This window comes from Babylonia areolata, chromosome 13 (genome assembly GCF_041734735.1).
Source record: "Babylonia areolata isolate BAREFJ2019XMU chromosome 13, ASM4173473v1, whole genome shotgun sequence".
Lineage (NCBI taxonomy): Eukaryota > Metazoa > Mollusca > Gastropoda > Neogastropoda > Buccinidae > Babylonia > Babylonia areolata.
In genome coordinates this window covers 17,602,800-17,615,531 of record NC_134888.1, presented here as the reverse complement: position 1 = coordinate 17,615,531, position 12,732 = coordinate 17,602,800, and the positions used below count along the sequence as shown (strand labels likewise).

Genomic DNA, 12,732 nt, shown 5'->3' with positions numbered 1-12,732 from the left:
TGCATCTGGCGTAACTTTTGCTGAACAGTCCTGCGGATGGCATCGTACACATCCTTTTTTGATGTGGACTTTGGGTTGCTCAGGTAGGCTTGATGCAGACGGCGTTTCTCATCCAGAAGCTGCTTGATTTCATCACAGTTTTCATCAAACCAGTCTTTGTGCTTTCTGGACATGGGTCCCAGGGTCTCTGAAGCTGTACCATAGATCAGCTCACGCAGGGTCCTCCAGTCAGACTCCACATTCTGGTTGTCCAGAGAGGCGGATTCCAGACGATCTTCCAGCAGCTCCACAAAGGACTGTTTGATGGTGATGTTTTTCAGCTTAGCGATGTTGAGCCGTTTTGGAGCCTTCTGGCCTTGGGGGCGTCTCTTGGGCTGGATTCGAATATTCAGCTTCGAGACTACAAGGCGATGGTCTGTCCAACACTCGGCGCCGCACATGGTCTTTGTTACACGTACATCTTGCCTATCCCTTTTCCTGACGATGACATAATCGATGAGATGCCAATGCTTTGAGCGAGGGTGCATCCATGACGTCCTGTTACGGGTAGGGAGGCAGAAAACTGTGTTGGTTATCAGCAGTTCGTGCTCTGCACAGGTCTGAAGCAAAAGCAATCCATTTGGGTTGCAGTGGCCCACACCGTGCTTTCCAATCACTCCATCCCAGGAGATGTAGTCAGAGCCAACTCTAGCATTGAAGTCCCCAAGAATGATGAGCTTGTCTGCTTTAGGGATAGCAGCAATGACAGAGTGAAGGTCCTCGTAGAACTTCGCCTTCACTTCATCCGGGTTGGTCATGGTTGGGGCGTAGGCACTGACAATGGTGAGGTGCTTCTGGCCAGATGCCAGTGGGAGTTTCATGGTCATAAGCCTATCGTTGACTCCCTTTGGGATTCCAGCTAGCTTGCTGACAAGTGCTGTTTTTACTGCAAAACCAACGCCAGCCTCACGTCGCTCTTCGCTTCCTCGTCCACTCCAGAAGAAGGTGTAACCAGATCCCCGTTCACAGAGCTCGCCTTCACCTGCAAGCCGAGTCTCACTCAAGGCTGCGATGTCAATGTTGTATCTGGCGAGTTCGGATGCAACTAGTGCCGTTCTCCTTTGGGGTCTGTCCGCGTTATCTCTGTCCAGGAGAGTCCTTATGTTCCAAGCACCAATGGTGAGAGGAACGATCCTTGTTTTTTTCTTTTCTTTCTTTTTGTTTCGACCGCTGATGTAGGGTCCCCGCCAGCCGCAGTATGCTGGCCAGGGTGATATGGAGCAGGCAATTTTTAGGGCACCTTTTCTAGCCCCTTCCTCATGCCAGGGAGGTGAGCAGTGCATTCCTAAAGAGGGCTGCTCAGACGCTCAGACGGCTGCCGAGCTCCATCGCTGCTCCTGTCGACGAAGAACGACCCTATGGCCTGAGCCGCCTGCGTGCAGGTCTGCGACTGCGACTGCCAGTGTACCCACACCTGTCGTTTCGTCGCTCGCCTGTCGCCACAGGACTTGGGGGTGATGAAATGATGAAGGATGAAAGGTCATTTTGGATGACTGATGACTTGCGCGATGAGTTTGTTTAAAGTGAAGAGGAGTTGCGCAACGTCAACCTCACTCTCTCGTCCGGGTCCACCAATTTCCAGTGGCAAGACTAAGTCGAGACGACTGGAGGATGAGCACGGATGCAGTGGATGACCAAGATATCCTTTCGGTGTCTCATCTTGCTCTCTGCACTCCACAGTGCGTTGCTGTAACCGCCTTCCTCTCCGTTGAACCGATAGGTTTCTTCCGCAGATTCTGCCGGATCCAGACTTCGCATGCATGGGTAGACACACCCCGGGGGCCAACTGCGTGTGGCATGCACACAGCACAGTGGAGCTAGATGGCCGTCGGTGGCTCTCCTGAGCCAATGCCCTTTTATGGATCTCCATAAGGGTGTCTAGCCACCCGCCTCACCAGTCCCGGAAGGGAGCGGTGGGAGTGCCGGTTTAGTCGCCGGCAACCCGACCCTGAACAGGTTGTACTGGATTACAGGTTACCAGTAGCAGATCTAATGACCTGACCTGACATTGTAGGTTGAGGCTGGAACACTGGCTTCCTAGTCATTCTCGTGTTTTGGTTGAATAGTTTTGATTTTTATTCTGTCTACGGATTGCTCCTTTTGCCGACAGTTTTGCTCTTTTTTGTATTGCCATCGCCCATTAGTTTCCAACCGGAGTGACAGAACATACCTTACACATGAATCTGAGAACCATCAACTCCCTTCTCCTTCCCTATGATATCTGCCCCCCCCCCTCCACCTCCGCTCCCCGCCATCTCCCCTCCCCCACCTTTCATCTCCTCAACCCCCCTCCCCCTTCCCACCCCGCGCCCTCCCCCCCCCCTCTCCCCCTCGCTCTTTTTCCTGTGTATGCTGGTAAAGATTTTCGAGTCCCCCACTGAGTTGAAACGACGGCATATTTTTGTGTGTGTGGTTATGCTGTGTGATTCCTTTGTCCGTTCGGCAAGCGTGTGTAATACAAGTCGGTCTGCTGACCTAGACAGATAATATGTGACACAGATCACGGAACTGTGGAAAAAGGGGTGAGGGTGGCCGGGTGGGTGGGTGTTGGTGTGCGGAGTGAGTGGAGATGGGAAAAGAAGGGGGAGGGGAAGGTATGGTCACTTTTCGGCTGGTGCTAATCAAGAGTTAAGCTGGACTTCGCAGAGTCGGGTTTTAAAAAAAAAATTTTTTTTAAATATGTATGTTAGTTTTAGATTGCTGCTTTCATCTCAATGCGGAGTCTTGTCTCATTTCGTCGCAAACACCTTATCAAATTTGCACACACACACACACACACGCACAATCGCACGCACGCATGCATGCATGCATACATACATACATACATACATTCATACATACGTAAATACATACATACATTCATACATACATACATACAAACACATCCATCTATCCATTCATCCATCCACACATTACATGCTTGTACACACAAAAAACATACATATATGCACCGAAGGAAACAAGCAAAAGAAACACACAAACGGAACGATAGATGAGTGCAATAAATAAATAAATGAATGAATAAAGGTGAACACCTCCCCCTTCGCCACTCCCTCATCACCATACACACACATTACCCTTCTCACCCACCCATCCACCCCCCATTCTCCTACACCACTACCTCCCTCCCTCCCCAGCACCCCACAACCTCCCCCCCCCCACCCCGCCCCTTACACACACACACACACACACACACACTCACTTGGCAGTGTGATGAGGGGGGTCGTCGTCGGGCTGGAGAAGGGCGTTGAGGGTGAGGCCGACGGCCAGGGCCACGGCGGTGAGGACGATGAGGAAGATGGCGAAGGCTAGCCTCCCCTTGCTCGTCCCTCCACACACCCCCTGCTTGGAGGCGTCCTCCCTCTCCCTCTCCCCCTCCCCTCCTTCTGGACGACCGACAGCCATCTCTGACAGACAACGTTGACAGAGGTCAGAACAGAACAGGCACGACCCCCGAAAACGGAGTATGGCTGCCTACATGGCGTGGGTAAAAACGGTCACACACGTGAAAGCCCACACGGTACATACGAGTGAACGTGGGAGTTGCAGCCCATGAACAAAGAAGAAGAAACTTTATTATCCCATCAAGAGAAACAAACGCAGACAATTATTACTCAACACGAAAACATTAAACATGACTTAATTTAAAAGAATCAATAAACCTGTAAGGCACTCATAAAAAAACCGTATTGCATATATTCACTTAAAATGTAATTAATCATTATTGTAAACATATTGAAAGACACCAAGGTTATCATTGCATGTATTATACTGCACATTGATTAAAATAATATAAGACAAGATAAGAATAACTTCATTATTTCATTAAGAGAAATTACAGCAGGTACGGTAACAAACACAAATACACGCAAAACGAAGAAGTAAAGAATTAACACAAGGAGAATATCATAGAGGGACAGAGCAGAGAGACACGTTAAGGACAGACTGAGAAACTCTTACAGGGACAGAATACAGAGACACGTTAGGGACAGACAGGGAAACTCTTACAGGGACAGAGCAGAGAGACACGTTAAGGACAGAAAGGGAAACTCTTACAAGGACAATGCACAGAGAAATGTTAAGGACAGACAGGGAAGCTCTTACAAGGACAATGCATACAGAAATGTTAAGGACAGACAGGGAAGCTCTTACAAGGACAATGCACAGAGAAATGTTAGGGACAGACAGGGAAACTCTTACAAGGACAATGCACAGAGAAATGTTAAGGACAGACAGGGAAACCCTTAAAGGGACAGAATACAGAGACACGTTAGGGACAGACAGGGAAACTCTTACAGGGACAGAGCAGAGAGACACGTTAAGGACAGACAGGGAAACTCTTACAAGGACAATGCATAGAGAAATGTTAGGGACAGACCGGGAAACTCTTACAAGGACAATGCATAGAGAAATGTTAGGGACAGACAGGGAAACTCTTACAGGGACAGAACACAGAAACACGTTAAGGACAGACAGGGAAACTCTTACAAGGACAATGCATAGAGAAATGTTAGGGACAGACAGGGAAACTCTTACAGGGACAGAACACAGAAACACGTTAAAGGCAGACAAAGAAAACCTTACAGATACAGAATACAGAGACATGTTAGGGACAGACAGAGAAACTCTTACAGGGACAGAGCAGAGAGACATTAAGGACAGACAGGGAAACTCTTACAGGGACATATCACAGAGACACGTTAAAGACAGACAGGGAAACTCTTACAGTTACAGAATACAGAGACACGTTAAAGACAGGCAGAGAGACACCGAGGGACTTACAGAGAGAAACACAGTGACAAAAAGACACTGAGGGACTTACAGAGAGAAACATAGGGACAGAGAGACACTGAGGGACTTACAGAGAGAAACACAGGGACAGAGAGACACTGAGGGACTTACAGAGAGAAACATAGGGACAGAGAGACACTGAGGGACTTACAGAGTAACACAGGGACAGAGAGACACTGAGGGACTTACAGAGAGAAACATAGGGACAGAGAGACACTGAGGGACTTACAGAGAGAAACATAGGGACAGAGAGACACTGAGGGACTTACAGAGAGAAACATAGGGACAGAGAGACACTGAGGGACTTACAGAGAGAAGCACGGTGACAGAGAGACACTGAGGGACTTACAGAGAGAAACACAGGGACAGAGAGACACTGAGGGATTTACAGAGAAACACAGGGACAGAGAGACACTGAGGGACTTACAGAGAGAAGCACGGTGACAGAGAGACACTGAGGGACTTACAGAGAGAAGCACGGTGACAGAGAGACACTGAGGGACTTACAGAGAGTAACATAGGGACAGAGAGACAATGAAGGACTTACAGAGTAACACAGGGACAGAGAGACACTGAGGGATTTACAGAGTAACACAGGGACAGAGAGACACTGAGGGATTTGCAGAAAGAAACACAGGGACAGGGAAACACGTAAGGACTCACACCTAAGAGAAACACAAAGGGACAGAGACAAATGCAGGGACACAGCAGACACGTAGAAACACACACACACACACACACACCTGTTCACTAACATGAAAATATATCCTGTTTGCCGACCTGTGTACTTTAATACGGACAAAAAGACAGCGTTGTGTGTGTGTGTGTGTGTGTGTGTGTGTGTGTGTGTGTGTGTGTGTGTGTGTGTGTGTGTGTGTGTGTTGTTTTTCGATTCTATTTTTTCTGTCTTTATGTTCTTTACATTTTTTTTCTTTTTCAACTGCACACAAGACAGGCAAATTATCCCAGTTTTGACAAGATGACACAGACAAAGTCAAACTGTACGTGGGAGTGCTCGTGTGTATGTGTGTGTGTGTGTGTGTGTGTGTGTGTGTGTGTGTGTGTGTGTGTGTCTGTGTTTTGTGAGCATGAACGCGCTCTATCAGTGTAGTTTTGTTGGCAAGTTCACTGAACATGCCAAGTGTGTTGGTATGCGCAACAAGTACATAAAACATTCTTTCTTGTCGTTTCTCTGTCTCTCTCTGTCTCGTTCCTTCAGTGTGTTTGTGTGTAGTCTTCAGTTTAACGTCTTCCACTTTAAGTGATATTAGACGGGGCAAAAAAAAAAAAAAAAGAAAAAGAGGGGGATGGGGGGGGGGGGGGGGGGGCGTGGGGGGATGGTGGTGGTGGAGGGCGGAGCGTGGTGGTGGGAACGGTACTGGGCAGAGGGTGATGAATGATGTGTGTGTATGTGTGTGTGCACATATGTGTGTGTGTGTGGTGGGGAAAGATACAGAGCATTGGAAAAAATAAGACATTAAAAGGGGAGACATAGGCACAATATAGAAGGAAACGCTGACATCAAACAACTGCAACAACAAATGTCCAAATGGACTATGCAGCAAACCTTCTGCAATAGCAGATAACAGTGTTTGTGTGTATTTGTGTGTGGGTGCGGTTGTATGCGGAATTAACACAGAGAGAGAGAGAGAGAGAGAGAGAGAGAGGGGGGGGGGGGGAGGGGAGTGGGGGATGGTGGGGTACGGGTGTTGGGCAGACAGAAACTTTGACGATGGTAAAAAATGAAGTGCGTTAAAGATTTTCCCCCCCTGGGGGTGGGGAGAGGAGATCACGCACATATAATGCATACACCTGCAATACACACACATGCACGTGTATATTTTGCCCTCATACAATAAGGCATCGTAAACAACATGACAGCAACCAACAAGTAATGCATGAACACAAAGAACGGGTGAGGAAGTTTCACAGGAAAACCGTAAAATACAAACAAAAGATACATATATCAACACACAAGCATCACATCAATTATTATCAGTGGCAAAAGGCGGGATAGGTAATGTTTTTTGAAGGTGGTTGCAGGGCAATGAGTGGTGTTTGATCGTCTCTGGGAGTGGCTTCCACAGAAAGGCGCCGGCCGCCGAGTACGCCAGATCAGATTCAGATAGATCAGTTAGTGGGATTGGGATATAGACGTTCTCAGGGCGTTTCTTGATGAATTTATTGGAAACTTATTTTTCTATTAACGTTGGTGGTGCATTTCCTGTCATAGATTTAACTGTGCATTGCAATTTATTTATGCTCTAACCTACTGAACAATGCCGCCGGGGGAAAACATTTGCTTGTTTAGCGAGAGAGAGAGAGAGAGAGAGAGAGAGAGAGAGAGAGAGAGAGAGAGAGAGAGCACTAAACATAAAGAAAGAAAAGGGGAGACTGACTCTGGAAAACACACACACACACACACACGTCACACACACACACACACACACGCACATAGAAAACACACACACACACACACACATACACACAGAGAATAGCAAAGATTCCAGAATAGAGGCAAATTTCTCTGTTTAGCCTACGGAATCTGGAACTGAGTTAAAAGCACCCAAGCCGTTGACACTCACACTCACACACACGCGCGCGCGCACGCACACACGCACACACACTCTTAACACACTGAATGAATCAAATAAAAATGAATAAAATAGATAAAAGGAATGTAAAAAAATAAATTGAAAGTAACGCTACACATAGGTATTTCAACTGACAACAAATATTTACAACCAAATTACAACAACTTTCGATGGCCTAATAAGTACATCCTGTAACTAAACCACACGTCTATCTTCCGAAGACGCGGCATCCAAAAACTACACAACTTGAAGCCGCAGACTTACCTAAAGTTTCCAACCTGCTTACGAAAAATTCAAGAGTGTCGTCTGCTTCTCCACTAAAAAAAGAAAACTGAAAAAAAGAAAGACTCCGTACGTTGCAGTTACAAGCAACACAAAAATGTCACAACACGCTTAGAGAGCATAACAAAGAAAACACGCAGAATGTTCTCTCATTTATCCAAGTACGTACACTGAAGCAGGATCTTCGGATCTTCGCCTCGAAAAGCATGAATCAGAAGCTGTTGCTCCCCAGGCGGCCAAACACACACATACGACACAACACAGTATTTGTCACGGACTTGCAAGAAGGGCGCAATCGCGTTCAGTAAGCCAAGGAGAGTCAGGTCCTAAAAGATAACACACAAGGAGCTTTCCGAGGTCAGGGTCGGGATCATACAGACTGATAAATTGCGGGGGTCAGTCTGACCACCGTCGCAACGGACTACGGAGAACGCATATTAGAAGAAGAAGAAGAAGAAGAAGAACAACAACAACAACAACAACAACAACAACAAGAAAAGGTTGTTTCTGTAAACTGCAATGTGGAAGAAGAAGAAGACGACGAAGACGAGGAGGAGGAGGAGGAGGAGGAGGAGGAGGAGGAAAAAGTTGTTACTGTAAGTGATGTGTGAAAGCAGCAAGGTGGAAGGGGTCCAAGTCGCCTCAGTGTTCCCGTTTTGCCTATCTGGCTTTGATCACACAGCAGCCATCAATGGCCTCTTGAGAGAGTTTGACTCTTTGCCCTATTTCGCCTACCTGCCGTTCCTGTTTCGCCTATTCTCAGTTTCTCTGTCTGTGTGTCTCTGTCTCTGTTCTTGTTCTCTCTCTCTCACACACACACACACACACACACACACACACAAACTCCAATAGGGAAAGTGTTTGTGTTTTTTTTAACACACACACTCAAACACACACACACCCACACACAAACACACACACATGCGGGCACGCATAGACACACATACGCGCGCGCGCGCACGCACAACGAACAGACAACTGAGAACATAGGCAAACTGGGAATAGGCGAATCGGGATCACTATTTTAGTCATAGACGAATCAGGAATGACATCGTCATGATTATGCACATGCAGAGTCAAAACTGTAACGAGACTCTGGCGCGACGTGTTGGTGGTGGGGACTGATTCATACCCGTGCTAGTTATTTCATTCCTCACGTTTGTGAGAACCGTGCCACGAAAATAAAAACCACAAGGTGTTCTGTGTTTTTAGATAAAAGACACTGATGCCGGTGATAAGGAGAATTTGGTCTACTTTTTGACTGACTGACCGATGCCACTCAGTGACAGAGCTAGAAAACGAGGACCACTTCTGGGCCGCATGTTAACCTGGACATGTCGTATCGACAGTTCCCTGAGACTGTCCGAGTAATGCCAGTGGAGCAATGGAGATAATGGGGCAACAAAGCACACACACATATACAAACACACACGCGCGCGCGCAAGCACACACACACACACACACACACAATCACCCAACCACCACACTCATCCATCCACCCCATTCCCCACCACCACACACACAAAGACAGAGACAGACACATAGACAAAGGAATTTGATCAGTATCTTCTTCTTTTTTTTCCGCATAAGGGCTGGGATAAAGCATTCCAAACCTTAAGTCTTAAAATGGAGAACTAGCGTTTACGTTTGTGTGCACAAGAGACCATTCATTGTTTGTTAAAAAGGGGGTCAACGTGCACGTGTGTGTGTGTGTGTGTGTGTGTGTGTGTGTGTGTGTGTGTGTGTGTTTGTGTCTGTGTGTTTGTGTCTGTGTGTGTGTGTGTGTGTGTGTGTGTGCGTACGCGCGCGCGTGTTTGTATGTGTATGTCAGCGTTGCTTGATTACATGTTTCGATGCCCCCTTTCCCCTCACAGTAGTTTGCGTGAAATAAACTCGTGTTCCTGTTGCCTTGCCTAACCTTGCCATGGCACAACTCATTGTAACTGTCACGTAAATGATATTCAGTCAGTGCACGTGCAAAGCACTCATTCATTCTACAAACGATCGTGCATGCTTTGAACAATGGAACCAGTTTTGTCACTTAATTGTGTCGTGTACGTCCCTTATCAACCGTTAAAAAAACTTAGGGCAAAAATGCGTTTCAATAACGAAAACAAGAATGACAGCAACCAATAAACCTACCCCCCACCCCCCAGCACCCCGCCTCCTCCCCAAAACAAAACCAAAAAACAACCAAACAAACAAAACAATAACAACATAACCACCAGTCCTGTTCGGTTTCTTGCCCCCTCCACCCCCCTCCACCGCTCCCATTAACCCATCTCCCCCACTCCCTCCACACTGCCATGGGACGTACTGTCTTCCTGTGTGTGTTCGTGTCGCGACAACCCGAACGCCGTTATCAAGTCAAATGACCCAAACTTCACACATCGACGTTATCATAAATTAACATAACGTTATCACTTCCTTCTGCGCGTTCACCTTCAGTTCACTTGTTCTAAAAACAAAACAAACAACAACAAATACCGATTAGAAAAAAAAACCAACAACACTGACACATGCAAACACGTACCGCGTACACTACTCTTCATTCTTTCTCGAACATTTCGTGTAAAATGTGTTACCAATATCAAACCACTCTTGTTATACGATATCTATCGCGTTCTACCAAAACATACACTTCAAACAAGAAGAAAAAAAATCACACTCACGATTTTGCCCGGGAAATCACTGAGCCAATCTCTCAACAATAGCGATGATTACTATTCCTCAACGTTTCCGAAGATGACAGCCACCGATAAAAATTCAGAGAAGATCAGATTCAACTTTGCCGTTAATGTCCACATAACTCGCTCACGTGACGTGCCACACTTTCCAAAGGCAGGAAGACTTGTCCTCTTCAAATATGGGGCAGATAAGAACGTGTACTCCGGTCCAACAACACCCCTACCATCCCCCAAACACACACACACAGATCTAACAGCCTTGAGCGGGGGCCAAAGGCGGGGATGGTTGGGTGGGGGGGGGATGGACGGGGGTAATATTGAGGCGTACCTGGGCCATGCACAACAGCAGGAAAGGTGCAGCTATTGAAATGAAACGGGAGAGGGGATTTTGATTTCGACCGTGGTAGCTGAACTTGAACTGAAATGTGGAACTCTCAATTCACAAAAGGCCGTAAATGAATCTCGGGTGTGCATGCGTCGCGTGCGAGCATGTGTGTTGTGTCACGGTGTGTGTGTGTGTGTGTGTGTGTTGCATGCGTGCGCCGGCCCGCGTTTGTGTATTGAGAGACTGTGTATATCACTGCTGTATAAATGGCATTGAACATTCACACACAATATTCAACATGAACGCAAACAAGATAACACTGGAGTTTCAGAAACTTTATTAAGAGACTTACCACTGATACATGTGTCTATCAAAAGATCTGGGTACACATTGAAGACCAACCTACAGGCACATGCAAACTAAAAAGCAACCAAAAAGTAAACTCTCCCGACGAAAAGGGTACTAATATAAAATTAGCTTAAAGGACTACAACTAAAAAAAAAAAAAAAGCTATAAAGAACTAAATTTGACTTACAGAGCAGACGGAATGCTTATCTGAAATGTGAAGAGATAATCTGACCAATAGACAAAATGGATAATCCAAAAGAAACAGCCTTGCAAGGAACACCCCCTCCTCCCCCGCCCCCCACACATACACACAAAGACTTAACGCATTCAACCCTATAGTGGGGAGTACACAGCCTCGGCAGGATTCCATTCCATACTGATGTGGAGAAGACCCCCACACAAATAAGTACGGTTTATCCTTGAAATTAGACGTGGACACGTCAGGAAATATTGTAGAAAGTTAGTTTGCTTTCTTTCTGGTTTATGCATATGTACGAACGTGAAAACTGTTTTAACTAATTTATTTTAACGTAAGAGTAGTGCTCGGGTGCAGGCTCTGTGAGTTAAAACAAACAGTATGTAATAACTAGAGAGGCAAGGCCTTAAAAAAAACAAAAAACAACAACGTGTCCAACCTTACACCTAAACCACCAACATAGTACTCATGGAACATGATTCCAGGGCACTGCATACACACCAAATTGATTATCTTGCAATATTTTTCATGCATAACTGCTGTGACACTTATTATCTTGCAACATGTTTCATGCAGGACTGTTGTGACACCTTGACCTTTGACCTATAACCTTGGGCAGCATGTAGAGAAAAAAAGAAGAAGAAAAAATCTGAATAGGCTTATGTTTAACCCTCGTAACCCTTACCTGGCATTGTCCCGTCTTGACTTTCAAAACATTATATTGTTCTGGCCACAGTCGCTGTGAACTGGGTGAAAAACGCGAACCTTATCATACTGGATTTTTTTTTTTTTTTTCAAATCACGCCATGACATTGTGACTTTCACTCAATTTTGACTACAGAATTTGAGCCTCAAAACCATTTATTAATCTGTTTGTCCATCTATTTCTTTTGCATAAAACGTTTGTTAGTGATCGGATGGGTAAGACCTTATCTCTTACGCAAAGGTCTACATGTCTGTTTTTTCCCCCACGAGTATGCCAGGTTGTCAGCTACACTTTTGATCTCAGTGTTTCGATTTCAGTGCAGGCAATGCTGTCGTCTTGACCAGTCACGACACAACAGATGAACAAAGTTGGATAACAGATGTATAGTAATTTTTTCCTGTTTTGTCACGTTGATGATATTTTCTTAATTTGGCCTCAAACACTGGTCAGCACATCACCATGAAGGGGGTGACTCAAAAAAGTCATATTAATTATTATCATTCTGCGCAGTTTAGGCCTGCTATAGAACTGTTCCATTTGTGGCAGCTGAGAAATTATCAACGTTAAAGTCCTGGGACACACACAAACACACAGAGAAAAATAAACAGGCTCGATAAATTTGTGTACAGAGGATACTCAATAAGAAACGAAGCACCCAGGAATGTATGTGTTCAATAATAATGGTATTCAGTACCTTCATGTACGTGAACTCCCTACAGAACCATTTTGACTTTGAAAGAGACAAATAGACACATGCAAAACCC

General features: G+C 45.9%; 1 protein-coding gene across 2 annotated transcripts in view; it reads right to left on the bottom strand.

Annotated features, from left to right (window-relative positions):
* The window catches only part of LOC143289111 (sucrase-isomaltase, intestinal-like), a 59,374-nt gene extending 48,757 nt beyond the window's left edge, over positions 1-10,617 (bottom strand). Inside the window, exons 1-2 of one of the 2 annotated variants that reach the window (XM_076597971.1) lie at positions 10,379-10,617; positions 3,242-3,446 (exon numbers count right to left, since the gene is read on the bottom strand). In XM_076597971.1, the coding sequence (XP_076454086.1) occupies positions 3,242-3,444 (203 nt within the window). In that variant the 5' untranslated portion in view covers positions 3,445-3,446; positions 10,379-10,617. Of the gene's footprint in view, positions 1-3,241; positions 3,447-7,688; positions 7,922-10,378 lie in introns of those variants that run through there. The other variant, XM_076597972.1, reaches the window with a different exon arrangement.
* Between the last annotated feature and the right edge of the window lie 2,115 nt (positions 10,618-12,732).